The following is a 16,533-nucleotide window of genomic DNA, read 5'->3' on the forward strand; positions in this document are numbered from 1 at the left end:
GAGAGGGAGCAGTGCTCCAAAATGAAGGTTGTCGGAGTGGGGAGGCGAAGGAAGACCGTCGAGGATGTTGACTTCATCAAAATCGAGGCCGCCGCTTTCCAGGCTCTCCAGCTCCATCGATACATCCATGTTCTGTTTTTGTATTTTGGTTCCCCACATCGTCATCGTCATATATATCACCCACAATTCACTCCTGCTTGTTAGTTCTTAATTGTCCCACATGCATTCTTATTAATGCCAACTAGCAATTAAAACCATGCTTGTTGCACTACGTAAATGCTCCCCCCCCCCCCCGGTTCACACTATATCTGCCCGCTTCCCACCTCTACTAAAGAAAGTTTTTTTCTCAAATATTTTTTTTAAAAAAAAACAGGGTCCATGGACATGGATATAGACTGGATGATGTGGCCCACTGGGAGGGGGACGTAACGGGGCACCTGGAGCAGGGAATATCTTGACTTTTTGAGAGCCTCCAAAAATGGAACAGATTTTCCTCGTTCCAAGTAGCAAAGGGAACACATGGGGGAGGCGATGAGAACCAGAAAAGGAGGCATCTCCCAAAACATTCTCTACTTTCTCCCCAACCCACACCCGTCGTGCCCTGTATGAGTCTGTGCGTTCCTTTTAGATCCGGAGCCCCCAGATCTCGCTTAGTGGGCCCGCCCTCCTCATGCACTCTCTACCTCGTTCTCCTTATAAAGCAACGGCGCTGCCTTTATTCTCCCCGGAGGCACCACTTCGTCTCACGCCCAAAAACCCACGCTCGAAATCAAATCGATTAAAATATGGTGATAATAAATTAAAAAAACACTGACAGACAATTCGCATCATTCTGTGGTTTTTTTGAGGGAAAAATCCCTCATGCAGAACAACAAAAATTGTAAACGGGCACTTTGCAACTACCTGAAAACCAAACAGATCTGCCATGGCGGAAGTAGTGATTTGAAGCCTGCAAATGACGGGAGTTAATTATGAATGCGGGAAAACAGCGCTAAAGGCAAGTAAAGAAAAGGTCAGTCCACATAAATAATCTTCAACAAAAATCCTCCATCTTTCTCCCCGGGACACCTTCGTCAGCGTATGCCCTCAAAAACCAAGGGGGTCAAAAAAAGCCACCGGGGTCACCCGCCGGGGGGGTGGGGGAACGGGGGAAAGGCTCAAGTACCCAGGAGAAAAACCCAAGACGAAGAATCTGGTGATGGCTGTGAGAATTTGACAGAGAGCAGAACGCAAGACTGTCGTCAGGTGATGTCAGTTTCTCTGCAGAGACAGAAAAGAAAATGAGCATTTGGGGCCTGAAAATTGAGGCCTGCGCAGAGAAATGGGGACGTTACATGTGTGTGCGTACCTTCATCAGGCGGAGGGCTCCATGATGAAGCGGCAGATATGGGGACGGAGGAGGACAGGCAGGTCACAGGAGGCAGAAATGGAGGCGAGTAAAAGTTATGGAGCTCTGGACGTAAGCACAGAATTTGATCTGGGATGTGGTCTGAGAGCTGCCATGAGCCGCCCTATTTATAACCCCACAATATACACACTGTCATAAAGACGACGTCTTGCGGGCTTAAATTAATTCAATTTTTGCACCTCATTTTTCTTCATTTTCATTTCCCTCTCTATCGCGCTAATTCACCAAAATTGATGTCCACGTCAGATCAGAACAAAGACCTGAGATTAGAAGATATATTGTAAACAATAATAATGTCTTAGCTACAAGAAAAAAATTACGTGATCGGCTTTATTTTTTTTAGTAATTTGCATGTATATTCGTTACTTAAAACCTTGAAGCATATGTTTGAAAACGCAATTGAAATCAGTGAAGAGCAAGGCCTTGTTATTTTAAGTGAGGCTGGTTTGAGAAGACCTGGTTCATCTTTGGGTTCGGCCATGTTTGGCTTGTGTCCAGAAGAGAAGCCGGAAATATTAATTAAACAGGATGAAGGGAGGAGGTTTTAATTGTGTTTGGATATGTTCAGAGAATGGTGAATTTGACCCGGGAGCAAAAGGACAGAGGGGGAACTCAGATCGATGTGGGTGGGGCCGGGTTTGACGAGAGAATGAGAAAGTCATACATGCACGACCGATAGTTGGTGCACGTGTGCACTGTGGGGTCCACAGGTTGAGATGGGGCACCGTGGATTCAGACTCACAGGAAATCGAACGACTCACGATTCGTAACGCCCTGAACTACCTACCAAAGACCAAAGTAACAATGCCAAAGGTGATGACTGATGACTTTTTTTTTTTTGGCCCGTCTTAAAGCCAGATCTGAATTTATTGTGTTTTGGTCTTTTTCAAATTATTGCCCTAATCTCAATTTCAACACCCCACGCAATTTCGCTTGAACGTAACCAACCGAAATACTGAAGCCATCCTTCATTTCCTTTTCGCAGATATATCTTTATTTGGATTTTATCTAATTGCAGATTCCATTCTAGACTTTCTATTTTTTAAAACAAAATAAAGTTTCTCCCTTTTTTGGTGTACTCATCATAAGTGGTGTCCATATATATGTGTGCGCGTGTGCGCGCGCGCGTACTTAGGTAATATAATTATACAAGAGATGCTTTTGGAAACCAAGATAAGGGACGCAGAAATGGGACTGGAAATATTTATTTTGCGGGGTAAAAATTTTCTTCGTCTACTAATTACGATACGAGGTCGAGAAACTCAGCAAAGGATTTCACTTTTTTTATAACAAATTCGAAGGTTGTCTTCATAGTCGTTCAGGGAAATAAATTGGCCCTCCTTTGAAAAGACGCTATATGAAAATGCTAACTTTTATATTTATCAATAAAATAAAAGTAAGACATTAATTTTTTTCTGCCCGATAAATATATTACCGGCCCATTTCCACTTCAAAAGAATATTTTGTTTGGTAGATCATAGCTAGATTCCTCGTTTGTTTTCACAGAAGCTAGAAAAATTAATATTTTCTCCATAAATTGCCCGCGTGTTATTGTTTGGTATACAACGAGTAAGGGGAGAAATGGAAAAGCAAATTTTATTTAATTAAGCTCAATTTGGATCCCTTGGAGTACTTTAGGGTGTGAAATAGAGAGTGTTCGGAAGAAAATAGGGAGATATATATTTATATGAGTTCACACGCACACATATATAAAAGTGCGAAAGTGGGATTTACCGTGTTTTATTATATATATAACACCCTACTTTACCTTGCTAAAATATATCAGATGATCCGGATTCATTTAAGCATCCGTGCAAATAAATGCTTGATTTAATAAACATGATGCTAACTGCTTGTATTATGCTTTGATATTATCTCTGAAGAAAAAATTATTTCTTACTGCATTTGATTTATGAAAATTAAGAAAATTGGTTTAAATATTTTTTACTACATTTGATTTTTAATATAAAATTTAGTTTATAATTAAAAAATGTGCATCACTTTATTGAGATCATACATTAAGAAGGACAAGGTAAATTGAGATCATATATCTTTTGACCAAAACAAAATTTTCAATTAAAGCTTGCATTTATGATGGGAAGCAGTAATGTTATTGCGCACTCAACAAGTATAAAGTGAAGAGAAAGTTGATATACTGCTTCCAGTCCTATTTATAAGATCTCGTTTGTAGATATTAATAGGGTCTATAACGGGGTCTTATAAATAGAATCATAGGTAGTACTATCTTTGATCATAATTATAAGAGCTGGTTGACTAATTTGAGAAAATTAAAAAGAGAAGTTAAGTTAGTTATTTATAATAAATAAGTATTGTCTTCTTAAAATATCGTTGCTAATCAAGTGCTTGGCTATAACTACTATTGTTAAAAAGACTATCTTTAAAAAAATACATAAATATGAGAAACAAAGTGAATTAAGATCTTATAATTAGGACCAAAATAAAAATTAAACACAATTTTCTATTAAGGAGCAGAGTAGTATCATCTACGTTAATCATTAGTGGCGCCCAGGTCAATTGGTGGTGGGTTGACCTTCAAACTGAAACTTCGTACAAATAATGTCTCAAGTTGAGCTTTTGAGTAGAGCTGGACACCCGAGGTTGGACCAAGTTTACGCCATGATGCAATTTTATCCCTTTTTCCCCCCAAAATGGGCAAGATCCCAAGAGGCGAAAAAAGTTTCAGCAAAAAGAAAAAGGTGTCTTTAATTAAAACTAAAAAAATTAGATATCAAGTCGAGAAAACTAGCTCAGTTTCATAATCATCCAGTACAAGCTCATCTCTGACCATGTCGGATTGTCTATTGAAACTAAGCTTAGAGAGACTGCATCTTGTGGAGCGAGCCATTACTGGAGACGCCGGCTAAGAGGAATGCCAATATAGAAGCTCAAAGCAGGCATCGACCTTAAGCTTCTTCTTGCCATAATATATGGTCAGCGGTAATAAGCTGAAAACTGACAAAGTAGAGCCGCATATATAATACTATTACCTTCAATATTTAATATAAAAATTAGCTGACATTCAATTTAATTTTAGATATAAAATTTCAATTCATTTTGTTCATTATATTTATTTATTTTTTTAGAAATATTTTTTATAATAATTGTATATGTTAAATGTTTTATTAAATAATAATTTTAGCCATATATGATTAATAAGATATTTTTTAAAGAAATAATAAATATTTATTATAAATAACTAATTTAATTATTTTTTAATCTACAGTTAACTAATTCTTTAGTAAAATCTCAAAACACAATACCAACCGAGAGACAAACAGAGCTGCAGCAGATCAGATGAGACAAAAAACGCCGTAGAGACTGGGCGACAAGAAAGGAACGAGAGGAGGGAGTGGAATTTCACGTTTTCTAATAAATTAAAAATTTAAGCACCTTATCACGTGAGACCAATTCACGTGAAGTCAGGAAAAGTCATTTTTTTTTTACGTGGGTTAATTTTATCAAGCTTAACTAAAATTCAGGCTTCTTTTTATTTTTTCTTTTGCCGGAATTTCAGGCTTCTTTATTTATATGTGATGAGAAATAAAGATACTTTATTCAAAATTGCACGATTTCGCCACTTTTTTTTTTGACCAGAAATGATTGCGCCGCTTGATCTAGTCATATTTGCCTTGCCAGTATTTTCAGAAAAAGAAAAAACTAGTCATTAAATATGTTGCAATTAAGCCTATGATAAAATCAACAGTTAATTTAGTAATTTATTGGGATGTTACTTATTAGATGCAAGATGAGAAATTACTTTTTGCCTTATCATGTACTCCTTCAGTCCATTATTATAAGCTTCAAATACTAATTTACAAATGACAAACAATTAGTAAAAAACAATAAATATGTTAAAAATATACTTTCGTCGTTAAATATGCTCTTATAATTAATAAATGAGAAAAAAATAAAAATAAATGTGTGTGAAAATGTGATATGAGAAATTGAGTATGGTAAACACAAATATTAAGAGAGAAAGAATAAATAATTGAAGGAAAAATCAAAAAACTATATTAAATACTAAGAGATAAACCTAAATTGAAGTTTATTAGTATAAAATGGACCCAATTTCCTCTCATATTTAAAGCTTATAAATAGGAATGGGAGGAGTATTTAAAGTGGCCGTGCAAGAAAAGTTCCTCTCAAATGCAAGTGTTCTGATTCTAAGTTACGTTTAACCAAACACGATAATCTGTGCTTTTGGTGAAACAAGGTTTTAGGGTGATAAAACAAATAGTTGAGTTTTTAATTACAAAAATCCGCACCTAACCGTCCATACAAAATACATGCAGGTCGGATTTGATTTATTCATGTCTCGTGGTTGTTTTCTAATTTACCCGGTAGTCTTATTCTCTACTGTGCTCATGAAGATGAATTAAAAAGTTTTTATAATTAATTAAATTTTCAAATTCTTCGTTTGAACTATGAATGAATTAAAATCTTCCTTATTTAATTTTAAGGCTCACAATAAGAATGCAGCAAAATTAACTGTTATTTTCAAACAATCTGCTTGTGGTTAATCATGAGAAATAATGCAACAAGGAAAAGTTACTTTTTTCATTCAAATATCTATACAAAACAAATGTCCGATTTGGTCGAGCTTTTAATTAATTATGCAGTAAGAATGGCAACATATTGATGATTAAATTTTAATAACTATATTTATTTCGAAGGATTATATATGCGAAGAAGTTATGATGCACGTAGAAAAATTTATAATCTGCACAAACATTTAAAAAAAAAAACTGAATGAACAGTAATATATTTTCCAAAAAAAAAGTTGTAATTCTCGTGTATAACAATTTGGATTTGATTTCTCTGTAAATAAAGGAGCGAGTGAATAAAGATGAGATGCAGATTATAAGTAAATCTCTGTCACAGTAGCGTATTCTATTATTACTCCTCCGGTCATAAATATAAGACTTTTATACTAGTGCGTATAAGGATCTTACATTTAGAGTTGGAGTATTATAAGTAAATCCCACAATTATATTACAGAGGATCTGATTCATTGTACTCATTAATTGCTTCATCGGCCTTTCTTGTCTTGGGCTCTTGAAGCTCCCTTCTCCCTTCTTACAAGTAGCAAGCGTGTATACGAAGAAAGGTAGCGTATAGCTACCTTGCCAAATTACTTCTGCCTCTTGTTCCAACTGGACCTCATCACGACTCTTTTACTGATCATATTGCAGCATTGTTGTAATTATTCCAAAGCGTCCGAGATTTATAAATAATCACTTCTCTTATAATTTTTTGATCTCTCCATGCACTAGATGACTAATTAAGCTGGTTAAGTATAACAAATATGTGTTGATTTTTATAAATTAATTTTTTTAAAATTATGTGTATTAGAATTATCTTTTGGTGGCATCTTTTACAATTAATTGGAGAATTTTAGATAAAATGTTGTAGATTTGAGAGACAAAATTGATTGAAATTTTATATTTAGGACTAAATTTAATCTTCTAACTAACTCTTAGATTAAGTAATGAAAAAAATACTATACACGGGTGTACATACAAAGGCTGCCTATGAGTTTATTAGTTCATGTTTATTTGAAAGCACCCAAGTTAATTAACGTAGGGAAGATAAAGGCAAACAAATAACTAATGATATTTCAATAAGGGAAAAAATGAACACAAGTTTTATTTTATTTTCATTTTTGTTGGCTGACAGTTACGTTCTTTTGGAATAATTATGCCAACCAATAATGGGGTTGTTGCATTCTATATATAACTGTCAGTTACGTTGACACAGCCAATCAAAAGGGATGATGAGGGCGTTTTCCCTCCTTGCGTGAGCACTGAGCACCGCATTCATATTCCAGTCTTGCCTTCCTTTCTCACAAACCCAGCACCTTTCTTACTCACCCCACCATGCACGACGCCCCATTTTTTTAATCATCATTATATTATTGTGTCTGTCGTGTGATTTTTTTCCGATTTCACCATACACTGGCCTTTTTTGTTTAAAAAAATGTGCTTTATGTAGTGAGATTTTCCCCCATCAAGTTAGATTTAAAAAAAAAAAAACGTAACATCTGTTTTGCATTGATAAAAAGGAACACGGAGTTTTAATAAAGAATCTCAGTCTTAGTTTTAGAATATATCAAAATCTTCTACATTTAATCAACCAAAAAGAGTAGATTCTGTGTTAATTAAGTTTAACGAAATATGCATGTACTAAATGGAGATATTTCAATCTAGTAAAGTAAAATTAAAATGGGGAGCAAGTATTTTAAAAATAAATCATGTACTTTTCACAATTTTTCCCAAAGAAATTATATGATTCAGTGGAGAAACTAATGTCTATAATATATTTTTTTTGGACAGAAGTCATGTCTATACTTTGAATATGGGGAAAAAAAAAAATAAGACGCTCGACTTGGGAGAAACTCCTGTTATGAACGGAGCTGCCGACTCCAATTAATCAGTCTAGGGGCCCAGGGAGGGAAGTTTAAATGCATGACGGGCGCGAAAGTCGAGAGAGAAATGATTTATGGAAGATCTGTGTAAATAATATTTTTAAAAAAAGCTAGTAAAAAATTTGGTTTATGGACCCGCTTTCCTCCGGCTGGCACACCGAACACTTTTGTTTGGCTCGGCTTGCCCACATCGTAGGCCGCCTTCAGTTTTCGGCAATTTGTTTGGGCCCAATAAAAAGGTCAGGCATTTGTTTAAGCACAATAACATTAGCTGCAGCTACGACTTTCAAATTATTTTAAGTTGTGAGTTCTGTCCGCTGCTTGGGCCCAAGCCACTCGTCGGGGCTGAAAATCAGCAACTGTAGTCTGTTAGGAGACCGATGTGAAGCCACTCGCGTTTGTCAAAGTTAAGTGGGCTGCGTTAATGGTATGTTCGTATGGCCCAATAATACAGGATTTGGGCCTGCTGCCTCATGGGCCTTATAGTTACAGATTACAAAGTCGAAGATGGGAAAAATACAAAAAAGAACAGAAAAAGAAAAGCAACATACCCAAATTGCGAGGGGGAAGCCGGGTTGGTGGAGGCGCCGTCGCGAAAAGCAGCAATTAAATGATTCGGGGATGAGATTGCACTATGGGGCTATGGGCGTTGGATTCATGAGTGACTCTTGAACAGGTTATTACTCTGTTAGCAAAACATAATACGTTGGTACTAATGACAATCTTTATTCACAATGAGGGATGGATGGATGGATGAAGTCAGGATTAAATGAAGAAGGGAAAAGAGGAAGGAAGGATGCAGAAAGAGGAGGGCTGGTTTTTGGATGGGCGTGAAAGGGGAACAGGGAGGAGGGTCACTGGGGAGGTTTGGAATCAAAGTCGGCGGGGATGGTGGGCAGATTGTTGAGCTGCGCATGAGGCGGCATCATATCCTGCATCTCCTGCTGCTACCATGCCCACCAAATGCGTACATCATCATCATCAGAACCAAAAGAGGAAGCATGCATGGAGGGCCGACGAGTGACGTACGTACCTGGATGGAGGGATATAAAGTGTAGCCTTGAGGCCAGGCCTGCAGATTTGGATCGGCGGTTCCGTTGGATGTGGAGCCTCCCTGCGAGAAAGCGTCGTACACGGTGGACGACAGTGGATCCAGAGGCACGGAAGCGTCAAATATATGGGAATGGTTGTCGGCCGCCTCCCCCAACCATCCCACATTCTCCAGCGACGTCTCCAGCGACACGTGGTTGCTCATCAGATATTCCTGCACCCCATCCATATATATTTGCATCACATTAATAATTAATAATGCCCCTTCTTCCTCACACCCATGTATCATACATTCGTATGTATATATATATTCGTACCTTCCTCTGCATTACTCGCGCCAGCGTCTCCATCAGATGCTTCTCGCTGGATTCCAGCTCCCCCGCTGATGTCATCTTCGACAACTCCGGTTCAAATATCCTGTATGTCCCCATTTCATTCCCAGTTATATGTCGATCTCCTACAATAATTGAACGTAAAAACTCAAAACTCAACCAACCGTAGCTGTTCTTCCGCCATTTGAAGCTGTTGCTGTAACCCACTCACTTCCTGCTGCAGCTCCTGAATCACATAAAACAGCTCTCATTCATTCACCACCAACAGAACAAAATAATAAATACCAACATACACTGAATCGCTATCTTTTCTTACTTCGATCTCCGAGTTGATGTCTCCCGGACTATGGTGCATGCAGCATTCGATCAAATTGCAATCGCAGAGAGGCAACAAAGATTTGGCACCATTAGACATTGACCATAATGATTTTACCGGGGAATTAAATCAGAGAGAGAGAGAGAGAGAGAGATTTGAAAGTTTAGTTTAATTATTTATTGGTGACAAGAGGAGATAACGAACTTGGCCAGCTGAAGAGCTATGTCATTCTCACTTTTCAGTTGTTCTAGGGTCCTCAGCAGATGCTGCAAAATGCACAAACATTTTCAAATTGTATATTGAGATGCAAAACCTTAATATCATTCTCTAACTCCTTTGACTATCCCTCAACTGCTCGGCAAACACCCGTTGATCATGTGGTTATTGCACAATATATGCATGGCAGTACCTCTTTGTTCTGAAGACTCCTGCATACATTTGAGACGGGGAAATGTGAGGTACTTAACTAACTAAAACATGATCATGATAGGCCACGGGTGTCTGTTAAAAAAGCAGTAAAAATGCATTCAAATTAAGTATACAAATAATGCATATAAGATGACATGCCATTAACTTAATTTGATTTATTTTTTTTAAAATCAAAGACTACAATTAAACAAGAGAGTGGGTTAGAATATACCTGCGGTAGGGTTGCTCTGGAAAAGTTATAGCGCTGCAAGGAACCCAACACTATTAAATAATCAGATTAAAAAGCCAGAATGTATGGAGGAGTACCCCACCGGCAATACCAAATATTGATATGCACAATAAGAACAAACGTATTTTATTCAAAAGGGGAGAGGGAAAAAAAAAAAAAAAGAAACAAACATACCCATCTCTTTCTTGATCTGGTAGGTTGATGTAACGTGCGAATACATCTTCAATTCTGGTGATGACCAAAAATATTAATAAAATAAATTTTTTGTAAATACTGGAGCAAAATACCCAACATGAAGCATCATAAAACGATGATAGCATTTATCATTCAGTGTTACATTCTTTTTTTAAGACTGACGTAGAAACAAAAAAAAAAAAAAGGGAAGAAGAATAGCGGTCACCGTCCCACAATTTAGGCTATCAAATTATTTCGGTTCTACATAAACAAGCAGTAGAATAATAATTTTTCCTAGTTCAATTGCTTGTTAGCGCTAAAATATTTTACATTTTCAAAAATTTAATAATTTTAAAGTTCAAAACTCAGTAAGAATTTGCTGAGAGATTTTTTTTTTTGGTTCAGAAAAAATGAATGAACGATTTGATAGTTAATATTTTTTAAAAGTTCGCAAACCAATTTCTTATCCTATTATGATTGGGGTAAATACTGCATAACAAGAAACTATCGACATAGTAATAACATTATGGGGAAAAAAAGGATTAACATTATTATTACAATTCGTAGATGAATTTAAAATTGTAAGTGCCACGACTTTCGAATTCATGGCAAAGGTTTTCATCATCACATGTGAGTCAACACTCAAGATCCTATTCCGTAGGATCGGAGTTCACTCGGATTTCTAGCTACTTGTAAGTTAAGAACAATTATCGCATTTTGGGTTATTTTTAAAAAAATAAAATTTGGCCAATGCTAATGATACAGGTATTCCATGAGAAATAATCAGCAGGATGGAGCTCAAAGAGGTGAAATGGTTTTTCAGAGAAGATTTTGTCTCCAAAGAAAATGATTAACATCAACACACTGGTGCCCGTTGCTATATATATATATATATATATATATATATATATTGATCTTGTTTTTTCTTGTATAAGATAAATTTCATGCAATGCACAAAGCTTCCGGGTGTTCCTTGTTCTTAGCATAATTAACATAATTAAAAAAATAAGAGATTGCAGAAGAAGAAGAAGAAGAAGGAAATGATGAAGATAGAGGGATGGGGCGAATAAGAAATGGGAAGAAACAGAGGAGAAAGAACCTTCGTCTGCCGGAGAAGTGACTGACACGTTCGGAAGGAGAGAACATGATGAGGGCAATATCAATGTCGCAGAGAATGGATAACTCGTAGGCTTTCTTGATGAGGCCATTTCTGCGCTTGGAGAATGTGACCTGACGATTTATGGTGTTCTCTATTCTCTTAATCTCCAATTTAACGCGACCCATTTCTGTGCATGCAAATTAATTAGGAAATTTTGCAGAATCTGCAGCAGGAAATCGAAAAGACCCTCTCTCTCCTTCTTTTTTAAAGAAATGGAAAATATATAAATGAGGAGTTGAGGGACATGCATGACGCAGCTTGAAAGGAGGGACAGTTGGATATGAGAGAGAGAGTTGGGGATGGTTATAAATGGGTGGAAGATGAGAAAATGGAGGCTCAGAGATTGAAGGATTTTTCAAGGAATCAGTCTCATCAGCTGCTTAATGCTCTCATCACAATTTTAATTATTGGTTTTAATAAAACACTACTACTCCTTCAATCTTCCCCTCTATCTCTTCTCTACCTAACTAGCTACTTCTTGTTCTGCTTCCTATTTTTGTTAATTTAAGTGTTATTGCTACAACTGAATGGCTCTGTTATGTTAATATACTTAATACTTGACAGCTCCAATTATAATAATACACTAAAGTCTGTACCATATATATGTATTAAATATCCCGACGTCTCCCTGCGTACTCTGATTTCAAGTAATTAATTAATTAAAAATTGAAATCAACTAAATATAAATGACCCCCGGCTTCAAAATCATGTTTAAATTCGCGGCTTAATTACCTTAAGAACCACGCGTTACATATCGTTTTCATTAAGAATCGAACCGTTCATTGTTAGTTTTAATTTATATAAGGCTAGAGATGGGCATTTACAGGTCCACGTACGCAACTTATTTTGTAATAATGTTTATAATTTATGAGTAATTTTAATTACTTTTACTATATATATAAATTTTACATTTTATACTGATGTAATATCATTGGCCAAAATAACAGGGCAAAAAATCATGCAAATACTCCAAGCAAAGTTCCAGTGCTGTGGGAAAAAGTTTTGCCGAACCCATTAAAATACCATGTGAAGCTATTATAAACTGTAGCTATATGTATTGAAATGCAAATGCAGCATGTGGGAAGGGAAGTGAATATAGGAAAACTAGTATTTGGTCAAAATCCATAGAGAACGCGCCATGCTTATCTCCGTCATTTTAACACACGGTTTCAACTTGATTATAAATATAATCGAACAGAGTACGCGAAGGGTTCAGGCCCATTAATAGGGTTGGAAAAAACTCAAGCGACGAGTCAAAAGTTGGTTATAAAAATTTTAGTTTATTTGTTCTGGCTAACTCATCCATCTCCAACCTCGCGAGAATTACCGTGCCTAATTGACCAAGTTCACTTATAACTACTTATGCACAACAATATCTCTCTTCTATATGCTAATTTCCATTTGCAAAGAATAATATTAATTAATAAACAGGGCAAACTTCTCAGGTGTCATCATGGTCAGAGTCCGATAAAAAGTATTCCTATATTTAAGTTCGTCATATATTCATGATCATGGAAATTAAATCACCACTAACGAGAACCTCGAAGAAGTTCAGGTGAAAAGGAAATATGAATTAAAAGGAAATTTTGAGAATAATCCACAGATGATGACATTTAAATTTAAATTTGTTGGAAAATCAACGAGGAGACTAGGCAATGCTTGTTTAATTATATATTGTGAATTAATTTTTGGTTTATTCTAGTGTGAGTTCGACCATTAAAGTAACCAACCAAATTGGTCCCCTCCCTCCCCGTCAATTATTAGTATTATATTTTCTGGTAAGGGTCACAGCTCAACCGAGAGGGATGTCCTTAACGATTTTCCCAAATAGCCATATGCCTTTCAATGTCGTACCATACACGTAACAGATTATGAAGGTCAATTACAGGAAAATATATATAAGATCGCCGGATAATTTATTCATTTGCCGACGTCCCCACCATCGCTGGAGTGCTCCTGATTAATTAGAATTATTTGTTTGGAGTTTTTATCTTTCTGTTTTATGTTTCAGTCGCCTCCTCATGTATATGCATATGTGTAGCTTTCTTAGTTTATTTATCGTGATTGATTGAACGAGTAAAGAATCATGAATGAACTAACTAATTAGCCGGACTTCTCTTCAGAGAGGAGCGAAAATTCATGACATATATAACAACACGCACAGGTCCTTTTTTTTTTTTAGGGGCAAATAAACACAGGTTATACACAGGCTAATTAATTAATTAATGAAAAAGACTTTTGGGCTGTTTGCAGGAAAATTATTTGGATCCCTAAAACTCATGACTTCAAAAATCCCAGCCATCATACACATGCCACACCTAATTCACAACTCATTTAATAGTAGAGCTGAAAGAGATGTAGAGAAACGCAGACGCAGACGTACGTGTAAAGCTACATGATGGAGCAAGCATTTGGGTTCTCATCACTGAAGATTTGGACGTAACGATCGTCGACGGTGGTCTCAGAAATGGTGGCAGTGTCAGGGACGCGCCTCACCATATTCGGAGGGGCTTTCTTATCGTAGGCCTGAGCCACATATGGGTTAGCCACCGCGGTGTACGGCACGTAAGGCCACAGCTCCACCTTCTTCTTTGTGCTCTGTGCCGCCTTCAGCACTTTCTTCGCCTCCACATATCCCGTCACCGTTGCTTTCTGTTGCTTCAAGTCCACGTCCACCGACTTAGCTCCTGCACACACACACACATATATGTATACACTCGTACGATCCAAGGCTGCAAGTGAAGAATATATCTCAAAACTGAAGCGGCGGCTGTTAATTAGTTTAAGGAGATATGATATACCTTTAACGCCGGAAAGAACGTGCTTGACCTTGCGAGCGCATCCTTCACAGTCCATTCTGATTTTCAGGGCTACAGTTTGTGTTTGCTTCTTCTTCTTCTTCTTCTTGCTGCTGCTGAGTAAATCAGACAAGTATTCCAGGGTGCCATCTACGCCCATTTTTTTGCTTCTCCGTCTTCCTTCCTGGGATTCGCCTCTCACTCAAGTGATCGATCGATGTGCTGTTATGTGCTATATATATAATTTGAGGCCACGTCGAGAGGAGGCTGATTCCAGCATTGATTATGGAAAATGACAAGTGAAAATCTCTTTTTGTTTGCAAGGGGCTGGGATGCGTGGTGGGAAACAAACACGATTAGGCATTAAACAGTAAGGAAGAGAGTGTCTTAACTCTCTGGGCCTCCGTGGCTTTGGTTTGGATTATTATGTGTGGAAATCATGGACCATAGGGGGACAACAAAATATTCACGAGTACTATTTATATATATATATATAATTATTGGATGGATATGCATTCAATAATTTTAGAGAGAGAAGCCGGGCTGTCTTAGTCTCCTAGAATCTTCTTAATTATCTCCCTGTTCATTTCCTTCTCAACTTCACAGAGTAAAAAATTAATGCGCAAGCAAAGGACACTCGGTCGGCTTCTCGAACTGACATAATTAAAAAGCCTCGGCTTGTTTGTTCATTTGATTCGGTGATTGCTTCAACGGAACCTCTTCTCACATCGTAGTACAGTATATTTGCAAAAGAGGATCGATATATAAGTTAAAAGTCTGCTTATAAATTAAAATATTACATATTAATATAGATATGTGAATCATTATATTTATTGTTTCAGTACCCCATTAACCATTAAAATCAGACCTGGAGGTCATTGAAATTAATTTAAAATTCAACGGTTGGATCATTTTTGAATTGCTCTTGGTTAAGTAAATTCATATAATTTTAACTACATTTATACTAACAGAAAATAGAAAAATAATAACAAACATATATTTGAAAAAATCATTTCAGATAAAAACGACAATAAATTGAGGAAAAAAACCCTGATTTTCGGTTGGAGGTAAAGGGAAAAGTTTGAAAAAAAAAACTCCGCCAAAGTTCCAATAAGTGCGTGAATTAATAATTGATAATTTGAGAGGATGTAGATTTAGCAATGAGCATTCGACAGATCGTAACTACTCCCACGAAACCTAGGGAAGTGCAGGCCGATAAAATAGGTCGACCTTTAAAGGCATATACCCATATCATTAGAATTCACGTACGCTTGATCAATTGATTTATCTAAAAGTTGCCGGATAACTGTGACGGAGCGAACAAATTTTTGAGCACACGGAAGACACACACACACAATGAATAAATTTGATCAATCACACAATATATCTGATACATATGCCTTCTATGATTGCGTGGAAATCCTTCTCCTTGAAGCTGACAAAAATTAACACATCATCTGATGTAAGTATTTGATTAATGCAATATTTGTAAGAAAATATTTTTTTATTAACCAGCACGTGAGACGGACTGACTTCTCTCCCACACGCACAGATGAGTGGTGAGCTTCATATCATGATGGTATTTATGTGAATGTCATGACAGTGGGACGGTGCCTATTTTTGTTCTCTCTCCCTCCCTCCCTCCCTCTCTATTACTCCCGACAGTCAAACTGCTGCTATATATCTGTCGATCACTGGTGTGGTGATCGGTTTTTATAACTTTAAATCTGGACCCAATCTTCTTCCTTCTTTTTTTTTTTGGCTACGATTGCCGTTTTTATTACTTTTTATTTTATTTTATTTTTTTTGTTTGCCTTTGATTTTTTTAGGTTGAAATTATGAACAATAATTGAGGGGGGCTGGGAGGCTCCAATCCAAACTAAACAGCACGTCAAGAGACGTATGGTAGATTTGCAAGCTACGTGGCAGCGTGGGTCATAACGCAGCTGCATACAGCATTGTTTTTCCCAATTGAAAGGGAACATACGGCGATAATCAAGACCTCACATTATGAACTGGCCACTTGGCAGGACGACAGGGCTGCTGGTGTTCCCAAAAAAATAATCTGACGCTGCTTCCAAAAACATGGACCCCAAAATTTAAAACCAAGACCCTACTGCACCAGGTGTCCTGATTGCTATTTTTTTCAAAAAAACATCCTTCTCCTCAGCTTCCCCCACGATAAGGTCATAC

General features: G+C 36.9%; 2 protein-coding genes across 2 annotated transcripts; both read right to left on the reverse strand.

Moving 5' to 3' along the window:
* Positions 1–8,707: 8,707 nt before the first annotated feature.
* On the reverse strand, positions 8,708–11,667 carry LOC114716612 (agamous-like MADS-box protein AGL104). The gene is made up of 10 exons (XM_028901643.1): positions 11,483–11,667; positions 10,384–10,437; positions 10,192–10,224; positions 9,961–9,979; positions 9,756–9,817; positions 9,552–9,579; positions 9,400–9,461; positions 9,221–9,320; positions 8,887–9,117; positions 8,708–8,800 (listed from the first exon to the last, which is right to left on the reverse strand). Exons 1-10 carry the CDS (start codon positions 11,665–11,667, stop codon positions 8,708–8,710), a joined length of 867 nt encoding a protein of 288 aa, XP_028757476.1.
* Positions 11,668–13,690: 2,023 nt separating this feature from the next.
* On the reverse strand, positions 13,691–14,692 carry LOC114716599 (heavy metal-associated isoprenylated plant protein 24). The gene is made up of 2 exons (XM_028901627.1): positions 14,344–14,692; positions 13,691–14,229 (listed from the first exon to the last, which is right to left on the reverse strand). The coding sequence occupies exons 1-2, from the start codon at positions 14,498–14,500 to the stop codon at positions 13,934–13,936; spliced, it is 453 nt and encodes a 150-aa protein (XP_028757460.1). The 5' UTR covers positions 14,501–14,692; the 3' UTR covers positions 13,691–13,933.
* Positions 14,693–16,533: the final 1,841 nt, after the last annotated feature.

This window comes from Neltuma alba, unplaced genomic scaffold (assembly GCF_004799145.2).
Source record: "Neltuma alba isolate B1F8T4 unplaced genomic scaffold, ASM479914v2 tig00011681_pilon, whole genome shotgun sequence".
In the NCBI taxonomy this organism is placed as follows: domain Eukaryota; kingdom Viridiplantae; phylum Streptophyta; class Magnoliopsida; order Fabales; family Fabaceae; genus Neltuma; species Neltuma alba.